We start from the raw sequence: 23,256 nt of genomic DNA, 5'->3' as shown, positions 1-23,256 counted from the left end.
AGAGAGAAAAAACTTTTAAGGGTGGGTACTAAATTCTTCCATTGTAAGCACAATTCTGGATATGGCTTGTTATCACTGAACTTCAGCAGTAAATCCAAGATCCGAAGTTCCTTTATCAGTACTAAGAAGAACTTAAGTCTTCTGCCTGCCATACAACTCCTGTAAAGAAGTCCTATTTAAATAAGGCTAGGGTTTAATCAGAAGGCACCAATTTTCCATTTAATGCAACAGTCACATGTAAAATCCAGAATGGCATATTAGTCTCAAACTCTTAACATTCGAGTCAGTGCTGTACATAAATTACACTGCAGCATAAAATACTCCAACATATTTGTTGGCGATCAGAAGTCACTGAATATATGTGTCAGTTTACATCCCGTTATAAGCTGGTCCTCCTCCACCTTCAGGCACTACCCAGTTAATGTTCTGACTTGGGTCTTTAATATCACATGTTTTGCAGTGGACGCAGTTCTGAGCATTTATCTGCAGCCTTGATCCTTCTCCTGTTTCCAGAGGAACAAACTCATAGACTCCTGCAAAGGACCAAAAGAGCTATCAGTTCACTGAACAGTTTCCCCCTCCATGTATGCTCTAGTACTTATCAGCAAGTATAATGAGGGATGGATATTACTAGTGTGATTCAACTGCCTTCTTCCATGTTTAATAGTTATTTCAGTATGAAAGTACTGTTAACATACTTTACAACCTGCACTTGAACCCCATTCTAGGAGGAGGACTGGGATAGAATGCTTGAAGTAGTAGGCCACGTGGACTCTTCCTGAAGTACTTTGTCTTTGATCTTGCAAAAACAGCTGAGACATTTTTGTTACCTACCTGCTGGACAAAATCTTTGTTCCGGTCCATCAAATACAGCCAGATTCTTGCTCACAGGGACGCTGTCATCTTTGAGAGTTAAATGTGCAGGTTGGTCATGTTCATGGTTGGTACCACTTAAAGCCACAGATGACAGGAGATCAAAACTGATTTTTCCATCAGGCTTTGGGTATTCAATAGGTGTGCAATCTTTGGCTGGCTTGAGCTGAGCAAAATCTGGTCCTAAATATATTTTTAATAAATAGATTTCAGTACAGAATTACTGTAATTTTCAGTTACTCAAGAACAACTTTACTAAGCTATTTTCTCTGTCATCAGAATTAAGTACTTCATAAAAGATAGTATAGTTTTTTGTCTCATGAAAAAGGCTGTTATACTAAGCAGTGTTTTAATGTCTTAATTTACATTATATGGCAGGTAATATGACAAAGTCTGCTTTAATGCCTTATAATCTGTTTCTTTTCTGCACTTCAAGGCCTCACCACTGGACCAGATGTGCATTAGCTTCAGTGAAATTACCTGGATGTTTTAATGTCCATGGTTCCATTCCTCTCAGTAACCAGTAAAATATACCCGTGTAAATCATTCCTCCGTACACACCAAGTACGGTATGGCAGGATGGTCGGATGTTTCTAACCGCATACAGCTCTTTCCAGACCCAGGACTTTTTCAGGTTCTCCTCATACTCTTGCACATGAAGTCCTAAGGCAGTACATTACGTGTTAGGTACCTACAGTACATCAAGACTATCCTTGAAATAAAAAAATAAATTCTGAATAAAGGCAACTGCTAGCAGTCAAGTCAGCAAAATGAGAATTTCAGAATCATATTCTAGGAGTATACCAGACAACATGTTTCAGCCTCATGAAGAGACCTGTTTTGTTGGCAGGTGTCTACTGCTCCTTTTAGAAGCCTCTTAAATGAGCCACAAGCAGTACTGAATTACTTCAAACCTCCACAAAATACAATCAGCCAGGTGGCTACATTGGTGCCTCTGTGGAAAAACAGCTCTCGCCCTGAGCACTGACCAGGAGCATTTGTGATCTAAAGCCAGGTTTGCAATTCTAATGTCAGATTCAATATCTTCTTCCTTAGAAGTTCTGCAACCACAAACATTCCCATTTCAGTAACTATGCCTATGGCCCACTGCATGAATTAGTGCTAGAAAACTTTATTTCTCCCTTTGTAATCAACACATTAATGAGATATATTTGACTACAAACTCTTTGATTGTATTTTTTACAAATACTAGACACTGGACACTTGACACATCTACTGCAGTGTAGTTAAAAATCATGTAATTATCTTGGAAAAAAATTTTTCTTCGAATGAAAATTGAGAGCTTCCCCTTCACTATTCTCCATTACTACTGTATAGGAATAAATGTTCTAAATAACCAGTTTTAAGCCTTGTCTATACATGAAAAACATGCTTCAGTCTGTATTTCCCATCTCACAGCTCTGAAGAAAGCCCATTATCTCTGCCAAGTGAAGCAAGTATAATATTCCAGTCTTGACAAAAGTGGAAAACAGCATATAAAACCTGTCCATAATCACACAAGACTGGCACACTACCCATCAAGAATGTTGATAGTTTCAGACGGATTCTAAACATTTTAACCTGTCTAGCAGAAGTTTTAATTGTTCAGCATACCTTCTGTGTATGGCATGTTTCAGCTGAATGAGATGAAAGCTCATGAGGTTTGAATGCATCAGTACAGAGAAGAGACTTCTAATATAATCATTGTGTGGCACCTGGCTATAGTGTCCAAAATTACTGAAATTCTAATTCTCTCTCTGTACAGTCTTTGTTAACACATGTAAGGGTACAATCAAAGTTTAAACTAGTCACTACCGTAAGTGGTCAGGACCAGGTGATTGTTTCAATGTGCTTGCATTATGTATAAAATGAAATATTATACAAATAATATACAATACAAATACAAATATCTCAAACTGAGACAACAATAAGATTAAAAGACAGGAAAAAAAGACTGAATGAAAAAAGCATCTTAACAAGAGTGAAGAGCAAATTTGAAAAATCTCACCTTGTTTTGCTTACATTTAATCTGTTCCTTTTTTATCTCTCCAGTCTTTCAGTAACACTTTCTGAATCATAAAGCACTAATTTTTAACATGTTTGTAGGAACAAAATATATTATTCTTGTTTACTTATACAGGAAGCATAAGCTTTTCAGATGGTACTTGGAGGTGTATTTTTGTTCTAGCAAACAGTAGGATAAGTACTTAAGAATAACTGAGCAAAACTGTATTAATTTCTTTCTTTTTTAAATCATTTAACATTATTAATAGTAAATTAACAATAGATATATTTTAAACACACCTCTTAGCCACATTGAGTTACTGCTGTTAGCTGTTGGTAGTTCTAATTGCACGCAAGGTAATTAGAACTCAAAGTACAGTGATCTTACCTATTGTCTTTGATTGGAGATTTTCATTGATTAATTGACTAAAAATTGCTTCTGAAGCCAACATGCCACTTTTCATTGCAGTATGTGTCCCTTTGATCTTAGGAACATTCATGAGTCCAGGACTGCAACCAATTAATAATCCACCTGGGAAGGTGAGTTTGGGTATTGACTAAAAACAGAAAGAAAGGTGGTTTGTTTGTTCTTGTTTTTTAAATTGAAAACAACATTCTAGAAATTAAAATGGCACAAGGCTTGAGTGTCTTTTACATTTTCACACTTGCATGTGCACTATTTAAACATACACCAGAGATACTCCATCAAGGAATTTTAGCATAGTATGCATATAGGAATGCAGGCATTGTACCTGCACTGAGTGTGACAGAATGACATTTTCCTTATATCCTCTCTCCAGCTGCTTTATCTGCAACAAGACTCGGGTAATGTCACCCACTGATACTGTTTTGTCCTTCAACTTCAAGTGAATTCTTTTTAAAAAAAACCCAAAACAAAGAAACCTCATTTGTTTCCCCGATTTTCACATAGTAAGTTGTACACATCTTACCTCACGGTGCCTTTTTTCCACAAATCTTGTTCTATGAAACCGCATGTTCTTGTTCTATGCCCTGCCTGTCCTCCTCCCCCTTATTTTAGAAGTTGCTCAGCAGCCAACAAATGTATTTTGGTGTAAAATCATCATCTTACTCCCATTCTGTAAGCATAATGTCATTGAGTACAGTCAATTCACAAACCTAAGACAGTCAAATGATTTGCAAATACCATGTCTGTACTATTAATATACTATGTTATACACCTATATTAAGGAATACCTTAATATAAAGGTAGTTATTGTTACCCTCATCCAATGAGACTAAGATTTTAGACAGGGACCATCTTCAAAACGTGGACTGATAGCAGTACTTTTTAGCAGAAAGCAGTGATCAAAGCCTCAGTTTCAAAACTAAAGGTAAGTTTTGTACACAGCCTTCCTCCAAAGTCTTTAGTACTGAGCAGTGCTTATGAATCTAGCATCCTGCTTTTATTAAAACTGCCTGAAAGAATTAATTTTGTAATGGCCTAAATAACTTGATCCCAAACAAGTAGTTTTATTTAATGAAAAATGTTCAAAAAAAATATCCCTCAGAATTCAAGATAACCCAAAACAAAAATTTTGTTTCCTTCTGCTTGTTCCATTGTTACCTGCTTACTATTCACCCAGGACTGCTTACTTTTAAACAGTCATACAGGAGTCTCTAAAAAAACATTGTACTACACAGCATTTCATTGCTGTGATTGTGTTTTGCACAGTTTGTTTAATCCCAGACTTAGTGCTCTGGTTCATAGGAAAGGTAATTTAGGCTGAAAATACAATTACAAATTACAACTTTTCTGGGAGCAGAATTTTTAAGTTCAGCTACATAATAGTATTTCAAAGGGATTAAGTATGTAGGATGTCCTCTCTTTTCACAGAAAACAGCCACTCTGTTATATCTATTAGGATAAAATAATGCAGCACTGACATAAGCATAGAAAGATTTCTTGACTGACTCTTTGAACTGCATAAAAAGATGGTGATCAAGTACTTTTCTTTTGCAACTACTGTTTCACTTAATATGCACAGTGACCAACATACTGTTAAAGAATAAATGAGATTGAAGATCTGTCATATAATGCAAAAGGTAGCATATATTGCAACTTTGTTAGGAATTCTCATTATTAGTACTATGGCACTTGGTGCCTGTTTCCACAGTCAGTTGAAGAAATACATCTTGCCAGTATGGCACAAGCCCTCCCTGCCCCTGAGATAGACACCAAACAAGGCTGGTTTGGAGGAAGGCGGGGAGACACATGCTCCCTACAGAGTCAGTCCTTCCAGCAGACAGGAAACCTCACGTTCTTCCTCCCCTGAGCTCAGCTCAGGGCTTAAAATCTGTTAAGTGAGTCTAATATTTGACATTTGAATGGGTTATCAATATGAAGGTTTTTTTCCCCGATATTCATAACATACACTGCTCAACCAACGGCAACAATTTCTGGTTTTTTTTCACAAAACTCTTAAACCTTTCCAAAGTTTTTGATAAAATGGAGACAAAACAGAGGGTGCATGGGAATTTCTTAAGTGCTTGATTTTGCAATTTTAATAAACGTAAGAAATAGCAGCTATGTAGGTGTAGACTACTAAACTCTGTTCCCTCCCTCCACATATCCCAAAACACATCCAAGAGCGTGCACTAGCGTGCTCTTGCTCGCTCTCTGTTAAAGACTGAAGAACATGGTCATAAGGTTATCTATAACAGACAAAAAAAGGCTGAGATTGATGGCAATTCTAAACACCTATTTGATGCAATACTGTTACCAAATTCAAAAACTGGAGCTACAGGATGACTTACATAAGAAAATATTCCTGGACTACAGTGATGCAAATGAGTCAGACTGCTACAGTTATTAATTGAGACAACACATGCAAAAGAAGAGCTAATCTTAAAACTCTTCGTAAATGAATCATCAATAAAGCTTCTTTTTACTGAAGGCATGTATTAAGTCTTTTAAAAACATGACTGCATGATTAACTAGACAAATCTATCTACAGAAAATAAAGAAAAAACCCAAAACACAACAAAACAAAACATGTTTTTTATATTAGGAACAACACAAAGTAAGGGTGTTGGTTTAAGTCCAGCAAAGAAGTCCAAAGATTAGGCAGAGATGCACAAGAGCTGTAATCCTACTGACTGTGTAATTTAGCACAAACAATGTCTGTAAGTGACTTAAAAAATACTATGTTCTTCTAGCCATATGTTTTGAGCAGTATAAGGATGCAACTGAAGTTGCAATCTGGCTACTTCACCAAAGCCAGAAATTCAATGATTATCTATGATATAGAAACCAGTGAAAAAGAAGCTCCTCTTCCATAAAAGTGTATATTAAAACATGTTGGTATTTTGTATTATATATGTGTTAATAACAGAGGGACAATGGTTTCTGAAATAAACCAGTAACACAGCTGTGTTGCAACGTGGTACGACATATTTCTACTAGAGAGTGCACAAAGTCAACCCTCAGATTTACTAAATGTGTATCACATGTAATTAAGAAGTTGCTTCATGAACCCACATGATCACTAGCAGGTATGCACACTGGGGTCAAAGCCTAACTCCACATGACTGTGACAAGAGTTACACTGCTGCTGAAATTCCACTTGTATCACAAAAACTACATGAAACTATATTTACACTAAGAAAAAGAGGTTCAAAAAGGAAAGACAAAGTAGAGAGCAGAGTGGAATGTACCCACACACAAGGTGCAGATCATGAACACTCAGTTTTAAGCTCTAGGTTGAAAGAAGCATCTAGAAGATGGATCTGGGAGCACGTGACACAGAGCCATGTCCTGTGTTCCAAGATTCCCACATGAAAAGCTAAGAGGTTGAAATTTAAAACTGTTAAATATAAACTAGATTATTTTTTTCTGCAAGCTGTTCCAGCCATTTCAACTGACCTTAAGTCTTGATGAATACCTATTCAAAATTGTACCTTTTAGACTCCTTAATGGAACACAATGAACAAAGTATTCCACCTCTCAAGAAAGCAGAAATTCAAAATTGTCCATGAAAGATACTCAAGGTATCTGTACTTGAGGAGTTAAAGATTCACCTCACTAACTACATTACAATTTCAGCACCATCAGTGACTTAAGGGTCAAGCACTGCAACGAAGTTCCCTCTGCCGTGATAAGTAATAGGGAAGATATGACTCCCCAAACCCACAAGAAGAAGAGATGAGTGGTGCTACCCTGTCTTCCCCAAGGTTTCAGGCACAACAGAAGACTGGCTGTACTGTCTTTGCTGCTGAACACACTTGACTGCAATATAAATTCCACTTCACTGACTGCTCATGGCTTGGACTAGCAGACTCTTTGCTGGGTAAAAAATTTTCTGGATGGCCAGGCCCAAAGAGTGCTGGTGAATGGAGTTAAATCCAGCTGGCAGCTGGTCACTAGTGGGGTTCCCCAGGGCTCAGTTCTGGGGCCAGCCCTGTTTAATACCTTTATCAATGACCTGGACGAGGGGATTGAGTGCTCCCCCAGTCAGTTCTCAGATGACACCAAACTGAGTGGGAGCGTTGATCTGCTAGAGGGCAGGAGGGCTCTGCAGAGGGATTGGGACAGGCTGGATTGATAGACTGAGGCCAACTGTATTGAGAACCAGCGAGGCCAAGTGCTGGGTCCTGTCCTTGGTTTAAAATAACCCCATGCAGTACCTCAGGCTTGGGGCAGAGTGGCTGGAAAACTGCCCAGCAGAAAAGGACCTGAGGGTGCTGGACAACAATGGCTGACCATGAGCCAGCAGTGTGACCAGGTGGCCAAAAAGTTCAATGTCATCCTGGCCCTTATCAGAAATAGTGTGGCCAGCAGGACCAGGGAAGTTATTCTTCCCCTGTACCTGACACTGGTGAGGCTGCACCTCAAGTACTGTGTCCAGTTCTGGGCCCCTCACTACAAGAAAGACATTGAGGTGCTGGAGTGTGTCCAGAGAAGGGCAACAAAGCTGGTGAAGGGTCTGGAGAGTAAGTCCTCTGAGGAGCAGCTGAGGAAGCTGGAATTGTTTAGCCTGGAAAAATGGAGGCTCAGTGGGGACCTTATTGCTCTCTACAGCTACCTGAAAGGAGGTTGTAGCCAGGTGGGGGGGATGCTCTTCTCCCAGGTAACAAGTGACAGGATGAGATGAAATGACCTCAAGTTGTGCCAGGGGAGGTCTCAGGAAAACTTCTTCACAGGCAAGGTTGTCAAGCACTGGCACAGGCTGTCCAGGGAAGCGGCTGAGTTAACATCCCTGGTCGCACATAAAAGGTGTGTAAATGTGGCACTTGGAGACTTGGCAGTACTGGGTTAATGGTTGGACTTGATTATGTAAATAGTCTTTTCCAACCTAAATGATTTTATGATTCTGTGTTTCACTTATGAAGTAAATGACTATGTCAGATGATTTTCGGTATGACAGAGCCCAAGTCTAGCAAATCTCAGCAGCCAGTACCCAACAAGATAACAAGGCTTTTCTGTCCAGAAAAACTTTTAGCACAGCATGGAACCCAAATCTACAGCACTAAATGGCTATAGAGAACTCAAAGTTAAAAACCTCATGAAAATATTACCTGGAAACCACCTTCATTTAGTGCTCTGGCACCATAGGCAATCCTTGTTCCACCCTCCAAAGTAGGCTGTACACTAGGATGGTGCTTCCACCTCTGAAATTCCCTAAATGGATTCAAATAGGGATTTTGATAATCTAAACCAACCTTAAAAGAAAAAGGAAAAAGTGCAATATTAATGAAAAAGAAATATAAAACTTAAAGAAGAACAATCACATATTACCACGTCAAGTCTTTATTTTATATTAAACCAATCTCAGAATCTTCCTACTTAAAGAAAATGCTGCCAGAAATACATTCTATTAACAATACAGCAGAAGCAGATCTGAAAATTTGCTGCTCTCAGCTCCATCTAGAAATAAAAAACTTAATTGCATTGTAGCCACCTTTCACCTGTCTTTGAAATAAAACAAATTAAATTAAGCATGGTTTAGTAGGTGGGATAAGCAAGAAAACTTGTTTTAAAGTTGTGTTTCATACCTCTGCCCTAAAAAAGATGGAAGGAGAGGTAAACAATTATTTTTTGATCATTATGTCCTTGTGCTCATTTATTTTAAACAGTTCTTCGCACTGTTTAGTAGTCAATTATAATTTCCAATTAGGTAAGCCATTGTAATAAAGCATAGAGGAGCAATGATTAAAGCAGAAAATTGGAGAAAAAAGACTTTGCCAACTGGCTGGATGCCCAGAATTCTTATCCTATGCATTTGAGAATTTGCCCAGATATACTCTGCATTTCCCATTTTTAATATACTCTTAGAAGGACTTCTGTTGTCGAATTTTTCTCTTTTGAGGTTCCAGTGAGCTTTACTTGAGACAAATAACAAAATACATAATGATACATTTAATGATATATATCTCACGATTCAGCAACAAACAGGACTTTTTTTCAATATTTTTTACAAAACGGTTAGACAAAAATTCTGTTTTCACCCCACACACACTCTGGAATCCTTCTGAAAGGATTTTAAGGTCTCTCTTAAGAGAGACCAAAGTGTCAGCTCAGTCCCATGCTGCTAAAAGTCCATTTTGAGTGCTCGACTCTTAAAATGTCTGCGTGTGAAGCACATGCACAAGATAAATAGTGAATGTTTCTTTTAGGACTGCAGGTGATATTTCCAACCATTGCTCCTTGCATCACTTGGCTTGCCAGAATGACACCAGCCTGTCTCTAGTGATCTCAGTACTTCTGAGAAAGAGGATAAGAAGGAAGAAGCTGCCTGCCCAATTCAGAAAGACAGTTTAACTGCAGAAGGCAAGGCCAATGGGGATAAGAATAATATGAACAAAGTGAAGAGCTCAGAAATGGAAGTGATGCTGCTTGTGGAGCTGCAGAGTGCTTCTACTTTATATACTTCTCTCATAAAGTGGAGTTGCACCTGAGGCTGACATATGAATTGGGAAATGGAATTGTATGAAGTGCATGTGATTTAGAGATTGTCTAACTTCCAAAAATTTTGTGAGCACAACTTTGATTAGTCATTTGGTTTTGGCTTTACAAAAATTTACTTGGTTTGCAAAAAAAAATTATTCATAAATTTTCTAGTTGGTCTTAATAAAAGACACTAGACTAAAGACAAATTAATATGACAAATAAACCTTCCCTAATATAAGTGCATTTAAGATTGAGAAAATATTAAATTTGCTCTGTTGCTATTCTTGTGTTTTCATTTCTACATTAAAACAGAGAAAAGAAACTTCATAAAAATGAAGATCAAACAACAAGCAAGCATGAAAAACCTAACTTCACTTACCACAAATCCAAGAGCAACTAAAGGTTCACCCTCATTTAAGTGATAAAGAAAGGATCCTCCATATGTATGTCTGTCTAAAGGCCAGCCTACAGTATGTTCTACTCTTCCTGGTTTCCATTTCTTTTCATCAATAGTCCATAACTGAAATGAAGATGACCAAAAAATTACTTTAGATTGCAAAGTAATGGCCTTTCAATAATATAATAAAAGACAAACACACGATTACATATAGAATAAAATTATTTACTGCTATGATCAATAATATAAATAAATGCATACAGCAAAATACCAAGTAATAAATATACCTTTTTAGATTACCATTTAAGATTCTCCCAATACCTCTCTTGCTTGAACTGTTGCATATTAGAAAATGTGACATACTCCAGTACTACACCCAAAATTTTCATTCAACCACAAGATGCCTTTTACTACTGACTTTGACAGATCCTTCTGCTACAGAAAGCAATGCTTACATTGACTTTCTTTTCTTTAAAAATGTTGTATTTTTGTATGATTGTATGAATTATCTTGCAAGTTTTTCAAGGTCGTGCTTAACAATATGCCTGAGTTGATCTAAATATTTTCTGTCAAACAAATTGTCCTCTCTCTGCTCTCTCCTACACATCTCCAGTGCTCCACTGACCCATGGTGAACTCACAGAAGCATTTTCATGTTTCCACTCGTGAGTCAATTTTCTGCTCATTTCACAAAATGTCTCTTCACCATGGAGTTCTGTGCAAGGCAGAGTCTAATGGCAGAAGGGCAGCTGAGCACTGTAAGATCAGCTCAAGCATGGAGGATGCACCTACATTAATGCTGCAGTTTAGATTAAGGAGCACATTTTGGAGTCGGACTTCTGTTTCCTCCCACTTACTGCACTTTTGTTCACATTGCAGAGCAACCATGGAAGGCGTGAACTGGATTCCTTTCACATGGAACTAAATTGTATGACAGGGTCCCAAAAGCCCACCTAGAGTATTCCAGTGAAGAAAGGGTACTCAGTCCATGGGACAAGATCACAGCTAGTCCAAAGTAAAAATAAACCTGAGATGTGCATAGTACAGATGTCAGCTCATCAACTATTTCACTTTACAGATCCATTCCTATTGGACTGCCCCATTTGCTAAAGCAGACAGTCTCATATGGAAGCAAGAGAACTCCACAGGAAAACCCTGCTTTAAGAACAACTTCAGTATTAAAAACTGTAACTAAGATTATGTCATACATTTACAGAGTGGTTATTCTCTACAGAAGCATAAACTAATTATTTAACAAACATTTTGTAGCTGTAAGCACATACTTAAAGTAATAAAAAATATGTTATAGTCAAACTCTGAACATATTCTGCAATAATACAGCTGTTTTTCATGAGTGATATTTCCAGTGTATAGAATATTTTCAAAAGGAAACCTCATCCCTATCCTAATTTTATAAGCCCAAGAAAAGGATTTTTTTTGAAAGAAAAATCTTTAATTCTTATGTCTTACACAAATTAGCTTGAAAGCAAACAGAAGCTACCTTAAATCTTCACAGTATTTTCCTTATTTGTTAAAATTATGCAAGTGATACCTCTTTCAGTCCAATGCCATAGCTCTGGGGTTGACATTTTTCCCTTAGATTGTATTTTTTGTACATCTGTTTGGCTAGATGTCCATGACAACCTTCAGCAAAGACTGTGACTTTAGCATGGAGTTCCAAGCCTCTTTCAAAGGTAGCCTGCAAAAAGTACAGCATTTCATCAGCAGTTACATCAGTGCCACATCAAATTCAGAGCAAGAAAATGGAGAGCAATGAAGTGATTTTACACTACTTCATGGCATAAGCTCTGAATCTACAAACATTGCAAATCATGGCTCTAGTCCAGCTGTTTTTTCCACCTAACCAAGATGCACTCCTGGCAAGTCATGCAAGGGGACTGCAGTAAAGCAGCACTGCAGTGAATAGCCATTAGTCACTGAAAAAGAGAATCTTTTCCAGGTTGGAGGATACTTATATTACATCTGCTCATTCATAGGGTGCAAACGAACCCTGATGGAACAAACAAACTGTTCCCATAACTTCACACTTTAATTTTTGCTCATAAAGTCACATTACAATAAAACACTGTGTGTGTCCCCACACATATGACAGAGACTAGACAGAACTTCCACATCTGAAAAATCTGCATCGCCCATTATATTTGCAATATAAGGAGACAGGACTGTAAATATACATAATCTCTTTATACAAATTTTTTATGAAGAAAAAAGCTTGATTTCAGTCAGAAAGTTTAATGTTAAAAAATACAGTGAAAAGAGTTTTGGACGAAGGTATCCAGCAGTACCCCACAGAACCGTCTACACCATCTCAAGGTAAGACAGCATAGGACCAGGAGAAGCTTACTGCTTGGTTTTGAGTTGTCTCTCACTTGTAACTTACTGGTTGGAAACCTCTGAAGAAGACTAGCAAATAAAAATCTTCCCTCTAGTTGGGAATTACCTTTAAACAACAGTCACAAGATTTTGCCATATTTTTTGTATTCTTTGAACCTGAACATGAATTAATCTTACAAAATACTAGAACTACAGAGGCTTACCACTTGATCTAAAGATTAAAAATATATACTGTCCATTTTAAAGCAGATTTACATAAAATAAATAAACTACAAATGTTGACATTGTAAATATCAGAAACTAATGAATTTGAAATGTTTCAGTAATGTGACAGAGTTGTATTTCACAATTAATGTCCTTCTCCAGTATCTACATAAGAATCAATGTGCAACTTTTTACAATGAATGTTTTCCCACTGTAATTTTTGTTTGGTTGGTGCTGACTGAAAGGTGGAACTCTATTCATTAACCACGGTCTATTTGATTAGGCTCTCTATAAACTCATTGAAGATACTCTTGCCTTGAAGGTTGCAAAACTCCATCTATTTACCTGAACCTTTATGCACTGAAGCTAGTATCAGCTGACCTAACTGACAGTGAAAACACTTGAATACTCAAAAAGCTGCAGTAGTGGCACACTAATTATTCCATTAAAGAAGTTAATAGACACATTCTTCCAGAAAAAACTATGTTTCGAGAACGTTAAAAAAATATAACTAAAATCGTTCCTTCCCATTTTAAAACAAACCCAAACTCCCAAAAAATCTTTATTCCCGCAGTGAGCTGTACGCTTTACTTGCGCCTCCTACTGGAAAAAATGTGCACTGGAAAATAAGAGCATGTCTGTTCCCTACAGCAGATGGACAATATTACACTGGAAAAATAACTTACTTTTCCCTGTCACCACTTCCTCTTCCCTTGGCTATATTCTCTCAAAACAAGAATGAGTCTTTTCTTCTCATGCCCTGAATTAAATGGGAAAAATAGCCCACACTTTATGTGAATGTGAATAACTCTTTGAAATTCATGTAACTAGACAGAAACCTTGTAAAAGAAGGTAAATCTTAAGAAAAAACTTGTACTCCTAATTTCTGCAGTCAAATAACTTTATGTGAAAGTTGTTCTGAGTTATTCTGATGTGACAAATTCTCCCTACATATTACACAGGGAAGCAACACACTTTGGGCACATCCTGGATTCCACTAAAAAAAAATTAAAAACAAAATCAGTCCAAATCTGATACTTAGGGCAGGGAGTCACCTTCTGGATGCAGAAACATGAACTAGCAAAAAGGTATAAAGGTTCAATGTGCACCTTCCCCTAACTAGGCAGACAGACTGTCAACAAATGCGACTGCAGTTGTAAATATCAAAGAAACCAAGTCAGCCAGAAGCACACTCTCTTACACATTGCTAGTTACCAGCTGGACTATAGCTTTCTATTCCACCTTTGCACCTTTTTTCTAGGAGTTCCTGGAGTTCTTTCCTTTTGTTTCCTGATTTCACATATGCCAAAACATCCTTACAATATTTCCTTCGAGTCACCCTTTCTGCAAAAGCTTCTTCTACTAATTTCAGAAGAATTTTACAACATTCCAAAACCAGAAATTTCACAAGTAATCAATCCAGTTAAATACAGAGAAAGAAGACAGGTACTGAGTTTTACACTTTTTCTTATACTGCAGCAAGACTACTGATGGCAGTACAAGTAAATATATCACAATTTCCATAAATAAACCCCTAGGTATGGGGAAGATAGATACTCACTTTAGGTGCTCCATCCTTCTGAATGCCTACGTCATTAGTTGCTATCCCTTTCACGCTACCATCTTCATGGAAAAGAACCTTTGGAAATATTTAAAACAAAAACCATTTTAATGATCTGCCATTTTAATCCATTCATTAAAAGTTCTAATGCAGAACTTCTAAGCACTCTGACTTTAATGGTCAAACATGAAGATTATGTATTTATTCACATAGTGTACGACCCACTTGCACTTTGCTGGATCTGAACCAGGGAATTTAGACACTGAAACATGGTTTTCATGATATATATCTGTTAAAAGGAATGTTCTGCATGTACAAATGATTGTGACTGCTCTGAAGGGGGTTTCAAAGCCACTTTTCATATACGCACACTGATGTCATGAGTACCTCAGCTGCTGCATAGCCTGGATATATCTCAACACCCAAAGCTTCTGCTTGTTCACCTAGCCAACTCACAAGGTGGCCCAGACGTACTATGTAATTTCCATGATTAACCATCGGAAGTCCTAGGCAAAAAAAGACACACACACATAAAACATAGGACACTAGGCAAAATAACTGATGGTGTATACATCAGACATCACATCTTCTACAGCTACTATCTTCCAAGTAATGTCATGTGTTATCACAGCCATCATCTACATAGACTGTAACCCTGAAAGCTATTACATTCGACATACACTTTCTGTACTATTGATTCATGGAAAAGTTGAAAAAGACACGAAGAAAGCTGACTCTCTACTCCCTTGCTAAACCTTACCTGGAAGAATTGGCACTGGAATTCTAGATGTCTCTGTTAAAATTCCAAACTTGTCTTCAGTTACAGGAGTTTTAAGTGGAGCCTACAAAAAAATGAAATAGAAAAAGAAGAGAGTTATGTTTTTCTAGCCAATTCAACAAAACCAACAACAAACAAAATCAAACAATCGAACTGGCAGACAAGTACAGGTTAAGTACAGCACTTCTATAGGAAGGTACCACAAGAGAGAAGACAAAGTACTTAATGAGGCAGTCATCAGGAAAGAATCAACACTCAATATTCTAGACCTCTCTAAAGAACACGGCTCAACTTGCGTATTTACCACAGTAAGACAAAACAACTAGTTGATGTCTAACTTCTTGCAGCTCCCAGGTGATAGCAGGCAGTTGGCTGCAACTCAGAAGGCTGTTCTGGTAGAGATGGCAACTTATTTTCTGCTATCCTCCCTCCTAAAATCATCTTAGGCCTTCATTACACCACAGTGTCTGCACAGAAGTCAGTGCACTGTGTGCCATTTCCATGAACTATTGTACAGAAGCAACAAGTCTGTCACTGGTAAGAACCGAACATCTTCCTGCTTGTGCACAGGAGCTGGATTCTGCTCAAAGGCAGAAAGTGCAGGTCACCCCAGGATGCACAAGACATATTGTATATATGCAGTAAGACTACTAGAGAAAAGAGCAGAAGCCACAGCATATCTGTATAGACATAAAACTTCTAGCATTGTCAAACTAGAGGAAACAGACTAAAATGAAGGCAGCAGTTTTTTGTTTTGTTAGATCAATGTATTTCATAATGGTACTAATTACTAATTGTACCAGGTACTAAGTCATACCAGAATGAGTCAGGTGTGGAGTTCATTACAAGCTAGAAATTAATTTCAGTGTTTATGTGCTCATACATACCCCTCGCTCCTTCCAGTCTGGAAAGAGTTCTTCTAAGGACCTTGGCTCAAGACAGGCACCAGACAATGTATGGGCACCAATCTGAGAAGCCTTTTCCACCAGACAAACACGTATTTCTTTGCTATGCTCAGCAGCCAACTGTTTGAGTCGAATAGCTGCAGAAAGGCCTGCAGGGCCTCCTCCAACAATGACAACATCAGCTTCCTCTGCAAATCTTTCCATGTTTACCCCTTCAATAGAAAAAAAATGATAATAACATAAACCAATCTCCAATTACTTCCAACTTCTCTCTCACTAAACCTAAACTCTCATGGAAAGAACAACGGAAAAAAACCTAGCAGATACATACTGAACAGAACTAAATCTTCTGATAATCACTAAACCAAAAGCTGCTTGTATATTTTACGAAAACAAGCATAAAGTTTAATCTGATCCTGTTTTATAGCACTAAGGACACCAATTTTGAGATAGCAACCAAAAATTTCATTTGAAATATCAGTGCTGTACTTAAGAGTACAGAATTTCCATAAAAAGAAAAAAACAGCAACACACTTCAGTGCCTTTAAAACTGAGCAATAATAATAATAATAATAATAATAATAATAATAATAATAATAATAATAATAATAATAATAATAAAGTTTTAAAAGAATGCAATTTTTCACTTACCTTCCCATCGTTTGTCTTTGTCCCGAGGATGAATTGTGTAGTGCGTAGTTATGCGAGGCACAGAGGCAGTAGATGCACATCTTGAGACACGTGGTGATGGAAGGCAGTCTTTCTTTATCAGCTTAAGAGCACGAAAGCACTGATGTGCTGCAAAACCAAGGAACAAATTTGTCAGATCATTTTTTCCAAATTTTTAAAATTTTCAGGGATGCAAGTGGCACAACAAATATGACAGCTTCCCCTTCCCAAAGACTACCAGGTGATACGAAGATGAGGAACCATAAACATGGATTTTTTAATTTTCAAATTAGGAGTATGCTGTATAATTTTATATCAGGGAAAAAATAATGAAAGAGCTTCCCCTTTAAGCATTCTTCACATAGTATCACTCAATACACTGGCCAGCCATACACAGCTGATGTAGGACAACATGTGTGTACAAAGGTGAAACACATTTTAATTTCCTATTTAATTTTGAACTTCAAAAGATTTCTTTCAGACTTCATCAAAAGTGACCAAACAACTGTAGAGACAGGACATGAAAGTTCAGCTCTTCTGACATCTCAACACATGTTGAGACACACAGTCTGGGCTACTAGTACAAGATAGTTCATCTAAAGTAAATGTCTTGCTCTACAATAAAAGCACAGACTTAAACCCAAGTATGCTTTAGCCAAAATTAGGAACAGCAGATACAAGTAATCTTTACCTTTGCTGCAGAAACATTAATTGTTGCAAGAACAAATTAGAATTTGTTTGTAAGAAAACAGACCAAATTAAAGCTTCAAATTATCAAAAGAGGACTCTGTTAAGAGGATTATTACACTGTAATTTTCCTCTTTCACGAAAAAAAATATATCTGTGTGATTTGTAGTTAAAAAAACCTAGTATGGTTAGTATGAAACCTACTTATAGTTAAAAGGTCTGTGCACTAATGCACCTTGACAGATCATTTTCCTTCCTTTAAGAATCCTCTTTCTCTATTTTCAGAGGTGAAGAAGAATATCACATTTAAAGTAGAGTATTTCTGCAAAACTACACAAGTAAAATGTACGGTCTATGACGTAAATATTTTATTGAGAATGGTGATTGGCAAGGCCAACATAAACATCCCATGTTATAACTGCCCAGTGACAGTCAGCATACAGGTCTCTATATGCAAAGTAGGAGGTATTACCATGTGGGTTTCTTAACAGCGATTCTGTAACCAACATAACATAAAAGCTATTTATTCTTATTTATCCTTTACCTGCAACCAAGCAGGATCTGAGAACAAGTATTTTATAAGCATGATAACAACTACACCTATACATATAGATTAAACCGTGAAACTTAAACTTAACTTTTGAGATATTTTTATTTGAGCAGAACTGATGCTACTAAGAATCACATAGTATATTAAAAAAAAATCACTTATTCCACACATATGCAAAAGAAGTGAAACCCGGCTCAGAACATGTCTGATAATTACAAAGATAGGTTCAAACGCTGGAGGGTCAGATTCTTCCCCCGTGAGAGACCTGAGCCTGCGCCACAGCGCTACTAGGAGCTCCCGGCCTTGGAACGTGATGGGAAATGCCTGCACGAGCCAAGCGATCCCCAAGGAAAAACTCTGCTCTTCCACAGCTCTTTAACAGCACCTGTCTGGATGCCGTTTCTACAACTCTTTCCTCAGTAAGGGCATGCGTTCCATTGCTTTACTTTACCCTTTAAAACAGGTTAACACCCAGTACCGCTCAAAAAAAATTCCGCAGATCGCTTCACGCACCGCGTTGCAGGTAAATAAAACACGCCACTACCGCACAGCCCAGGCGCGGGCAGCGCTCACGCACATCCCTGTCCTCTCCTCCCGCCCCGGGAGTGCCTGCGGAAGGACAGAGGCCCCAGGCAGAGCGAGCCCCGGGGGCCCCGCGCCCGCCGGCCCCGCTCCAGCCCCGCGTCCGCCTGGACACCCGGGCGAGACCCAGCCGCGACCTTTGCCCTCCTCGGCGCCGCGCCAGCCACCGGCCCCACCCGCCCCGCCGGGCGGTCACCCCAGCCCAGCCCCAGCCCCAGCCCCAGCCCAGCCCCGGCCCCCGGGCGTCCAGCCGTCCCCGGCGCGGCCCGGCGCGTTACCTCGGCCGGCGGACGGGCAGCGATAGAGCGGCATCGCAGCGAACCCGGGACTCCCTCCGCCTCCCGCGACCGCCCTGCGCTCACCCCGTGCCGGCCTCCGCCCTGCTGCGCCTGCGCGCCCGGCCGCGGCCCCGCCCCCTCCTGCCGCAGGACTACGGCTCCCAGGGCTCCTAGGGCGCCGCTCAAGGAGCCGGGCGGGCCGACCCGCTCCCGGGGCATTGGCGCGGGGATTGGGAGTGCAGGGGGCGGTGCTCGGGCGGGAGGCGCGGCCGGCGGGGGTGCTGGAGCGGCGAGCGGGACATGGCCGAGGCGGCGCTGCCTCCACCCGTGGCGGTGCCCGAAGGAGCACCCGGCGCCGAGTCCCAGAGGGTCCGCGGTGGGAGCGAGGGGTCGGGGCCGCCGGAGTTGCCCGGCGGCGACACGCGGGAGCTTCTGGAGGAGGTGGAGATGCAGATCGGCGACGTGAGTGCCGGCGCGGGTCCCCTGGGGAGGGCGCCGGGGGTCCCGGTGGGGGTGTTGCCGGGCGCCGGCGACCCCGAACCTCTCTGCCCTTCCTCCAGGCCGCCTTCTCGCTGGCGAAAATCCTGGAGGCGACTTCGGCCGTGTCGGCCCAGGTGGAGGAGCTGGCCACCAAGTGCTCGGAGAACGCCCGGTTCCTAAGGACGTGGCGGGACCTGCTGCGGGAGGGGTACGAGTCCCTGAAGCCCAGCGGGTGAGGCTGGGGCTGAGCCAGCCCCGCCGGGTCACGCCGAGCCGCCCGCTCGTGTCGGACTGCAGCGGGGTTCCTTTTAAACCGCCTTCTTTAGGGAATTCACGCCGAGTTTTGTTTGCCCTCAGCAGCTCCCCGTGAGCCCGGATTTTTCTTAGAAATACTTGACGATTCGTGTGGATGTTTTATGTAAAAAAAAATCTTTGTTTAGAGAATAAGTTTTGACTTCTAGACTCCTCGGTGCAGCTCAAGCGATTTCATACTCTCCCGCCTTTTTTTTTTTTTTTTTTCCTTATGCTAACGTGGTAGATACAAAGTTAGTATGTGTGGTACATTCAGAACTCATTATTTGTGGGGAAGTGATGTCCTGTGAGGAAGTATTGTCAGCCCTCCTTTTTAGAACTGTCACCAGCAGAAACCTTGCCAACTTCAGAGAGACTTGAACTCACTTCATTTTTTCTATGCACACTTTTTCTTCATGTTGAGTAATGGATAATATGGCAAGTTTTGGCTTATTTGTGAGCTTTAGAAAAATCCTGTATCCCAGACCTTACTATTTTTAGCAGTATTGCAATGTATGTCTATAAAACTGCAGATTTTTTGCAAGAAGTTTTATTATTGCAAACTTTTTTACATTATCTTTTGTTGTAATAAAGTGCCTTATGATGGACCATATATCTCTGCGTGGTAAAAGTTTGACAGCATTGTTTACTGACAGGATGGATTACTTTGAACTGTAAGGAAAAGCTTCCATCAGTTAGAAAAGAATCTGCGACAGGAAGCACCTCAGAGCTTTTTCAGTATTTGGTCCTATTTTTTTATCTTTGCCTTAAGCAGTTTCTAGTTTGTTAGTCTAGACCTTACTGTTATCAGAACCTTTTGGTCTGAAAGAACACTAATCTGTAACTGAAACTCCTGTGCCACACAGAGCACTGTGAAAAAAAGTAATGCTGAAATACAAGGGCAGGCTGCAGGATAACATGACTCTACCATGATTTATTAGTTGGCTTTATTTTTACTGGTAGGAGTTTTAGAAAGACCAACTGTAGTTTGCTTATCAAAACAATAAAGATGTTACAAAAATTCTGAAGTATTGACTAGTCTTCTGTTACTGATAGAAACAAAGGTGACATTGACTATAACTATAATCAAGTTAAGGGAAAAACAACTAGTGGTAAGGACAGGGATCCTTGCATGTCTCATCAAAGGCAGTTACAGTCCTTGAGAGGGCTTGGCCCCTCAGAGCGTGAAAGGTTTATTGAATCGAGTTATAATTGCTCTCATTAAAGGCAATCCACGTGGCAGGATTTCACTTAGCTGTTTCTAACCCCAGAACCCAAAATGTTGCTAAACAGCTTGCAAAAGAAGTAATTTTGTTCAGCAGATAATATTTTATTTCAATAAAACATACAGTAGTGGAAACAAGATGTTTAACAATCTTCAATTTCAAAATAATCCAAAGTTCTGTAAGCAGTTGAAGTGTGAGTCACACTTTTTCAAAATTCTACTTCTTATACTGTTAAGAAGTTAAGTGCAAACATTGGAAATATCTTTTAAGTTAATTTTAAATAGTTTCAAATCATCAATGCAAAAAAAGCATTTCTTTTACCTTTGTGGGCTTCTAGGCCATCAGACTGAGTACGATACTGAAAGAAGAAGGGAAGTTGTAATAATTCATAATGGAAAAGATTCTCTTCAGTAAGAACATGTGAAGGAACTGCCTCTAGGGGACTGTTTCAGATGGGATAAGGGTTTTTTTGGATTTTTTTACCCTTGTAATTCTGGGAAAAAATAATGCTCCAAAAACTGCTGAATGGCTGTGGTCTTGAAATTTTAACTATAATGCATTCAGTCAGATGCACAAGTTGATTAAATGTAGATGTCATGACACCTGTTAAGACTAATAGTTTTCTATTTGGTTGTCTTCCATGTACAGAGAGAGACATCTTAAGACAGGAATTTGTTGAAGTCTGCAAGCTGTGCTGAGCTACTTATGGTAGCCCATTAAGAAAAGTGAGGAAAAGAGCAGCATCGAGATGCTGGGATACTCAGTCCAGTCTTTCCAGGAACAGATACTCTTCTGAAGATAGAAACTTCCACCAGCTGTAGCTGGGGGACACTCACTTGAGAAAAACCCCTCAATTTTAGTATTTTCTTTGCCTGGTTCTGCCTGAATTAGAATCATAAAGATCATCTAGTCCCAGCCACTCCCTGCCCTGGGCAGGGACACCTCCCACTAGACCAGATTACTCAAGGTCTTGTCCAACCTGGAAACTATATTAGAACTATCATTACAACTTCATAATTGTCTTTACATGAGTGAAATAGCTGGTAAAATTATAGAAGGAATACAATTTTCACTTGTTTGGCTCTGACCAATTAGGAAATTGAAATATTTCTCATAGACCTATTGCTCCCTAAAGCTTTTTAAGAGTTGATGCAGCCTAAATAGAGCCAGCCAGAATTCTGTGGTGAAAACACATTTCTTAATGAGGAAATAGGTTAACTCTTAAAAAAAATCAGCTGTTGAAATGGGGAATTAAAAAAAAAATAAAATAGAATAACTTTTCCCCACACACACTTCCCTAGAAACAGATAATTTTGAAACAATCTGTTTTCAGAATGAGATGTTTTAAATGAAAAATAATTTTTTTCCACACTTCTGGCTTCTGGAAGAAAAAATTCCCGAACAACTGATTTCTCATTCTGATCTAGGATGAATTGTCAAAATGTCAGGTACTGCTGTGAGATGGTAAAATTATTGTTGCGTCAGTTCTACCTATCCCCAGACATATTGCTCCCTCTTCTTGCCGCAGTGGTTCACGTGAGCCCAAGTGTCACACCTCCCTTGTTTTTCCTCATTGCTGTAAAGGAGTAAGCCCACGGATATGAAGCTAACAGTACCAATGTCACCGTGAGGATTCAGAATGTGTTTACGTGTATGAATTTAGTCTTGTTGACTGTGTAGTCACTGAAGCATCAGAAGAGTCTGTACAAAGCACAGGCTTCGTAACCTTTGGCGTGATTTCATGCATTGGCCACATCTCTACCCAAATGAATGATGGACCATATATTTTCTGGCTGCCTTTACCTCTTTTGGATCTTCTTTGTCTGTAATTGTACCAAACCTGATGAATCATTTCTTTGAAAGGTCGTGTAGTCAAAGTGTAGAGAAGAGGATTCAAAGCACTATTTATTGGCAGTATAAAAATCACCACCCAAGAAGTTATGGTACCTTAGGGAGGGAAAAAGAAAGGCAGCTGTAATATGCATTCCAGAGTTTGTACCCATTAATTAACACAAGCACTTAATGCCTCTGCAGCACAGCTTCCTGGTGAGAGGGGTGGTCATGCTCCTAGGCTGAGCTCTTTTCCCAACAGGTACTTTTCTTCTCACTGCCCTCTTACCTCCCTCTGTTTCCAGGACTCCCTGCAAAACCTGACATTTTTTTATTCTCCCAGTATTTCTATTTATCCCTCTTACTTTTCTGTGCCATAGCTCCCTATTTACCCTGTTATTGCTCATTGCTGATTGCTCACATGTTCATGCTTACATGTTCTAACAGGGTTTACAAACCCCCCACAAAGAGGCTGTTTTTCTGGCATGTGCTGGTATTGCAAAGAGAAGGAAAAAATAAGATGCAATTTTTAATCTTTTAGGTTATGCTATTTTTACGTGGGAATATATTCACAGCATGAAGAAGGTAGACAGACCTTTATAGAACTCAATGTTCTGAGCTATAATTACCAGTTTGTAAAATACAGTTATTTCAAAGTAAGAGTTACATAGTTAAATCAA

At 39.4% G+C, this 23,256-nt stretch overlaps 3 protein-coding genes across 8 annotated transcripts in view; 1 reads left to right on the top strand and 2 right to left on the bottom strand.

The window, feature by feature from the left end:
* Positions 1–192: 192 nt before the first annotated feature.
* Positions 193–18,855, bottom strand: ETFDH (electron transfer flavoprotein dehydrogenase). 2 transcript variants are annotated; one of them, XM_064652344.1, is made up of 13 exons: positions 18,750–18,855; positions 16,635–16,781; positions 15,966–16,195; positions 15,061–15,142; positions 14,688–14,806; positions 14,301–14,378; positions 11,733–11,879; positions 10,164–10,304; positions 8,413–8,556; positions 3,266–3,434; positions 1,354–1,536; positions 835–1,056; positions 193–533 (listed from the first exon to the last, which is right to left on the bottom strand). In XM_064652344.1, exons 1-13 carry the CDS (start codon positions 18,781–18,783, stop codon positions 370–372), a joined length of 1,860 nt encoding a protein of 619 aa, XP_064508414.1. In that variant the 5' UTR covers positions 18,784–18,855; the 3' UTR covers positions 193–369. The 2 variants fall into 2 exon arrangements, with proteins under 2 accessions (XP_064508414.1, XP_064508415.1); XM_064652345.1 differs by lacking the exon at positions 18,750–18,855 and adding an exon at positions 18,403–18,420.
* A 131-nt stretch (positions 18,856–18,986) lies between these two features.
* On the top strand, positions 18,987–20,548 carry C4H4orf46 (chromosome 4 C4orf46 homolog). The gene is made up of 2 exons (XM_064652347.1): positions 18,987–19,211; positions 19,310–20,548. The coding sequence occupies exons 1-2, from the start codon at positions 19,050–19,052 to the stop codon at positions 19,463–19,465; spliced, it is 318 nt and encodes a 105-aa protein (XP_064508417.1). The 5' UTR covers positions 18,987–19,049; the 3' UTR covers positions 19,466–20,548.
* A 281-nt stretch (positions 20,549–20,829) lies between these two features.
* The window catches only part of RXFP1 (relaxin family peptide receptor 1), a 45,358-nt gene continuing 42,931 nt past the window's right edge, over positions 20,830–23,256 (bottom strand). For all 5 annotated transcript variants that reach the window (XM_064652340.1, XM_064652343.1, XM_064652338.1 and 2 more), the window contains one exon: positions 20,830–22,693. In XM_064652340.1, the coding sequence (XP_064508410.1) occupies positions 22,392–22,693 (302 nt within the window). In that variant the 3' untranslated portion in view covers positions 20,830–22,391. The remainder of the gene's footprint in view (positions 22,694–23,256) is intronic.

The sequence above is a fragment of the Pseudopipra pipra genome, chromosome 4, assembly GCF_036250125.1.
Source record: "Pseudopipra pipra isolate bDixPip1 chromosome 4, bDixPip1.hap1, whole genome shotgun sequence".
NCBI lineage: Eukaryota > Metazoa > Chordata > Aves > Passeriformes > Pipridae > Pseudopipra > Pseudopipra pipra.
The sequence above is the reverse complement of the archived record's forward strand: the minus strand, read 5'-3'. Positions and strand labels throughout refer to the sequence as shown.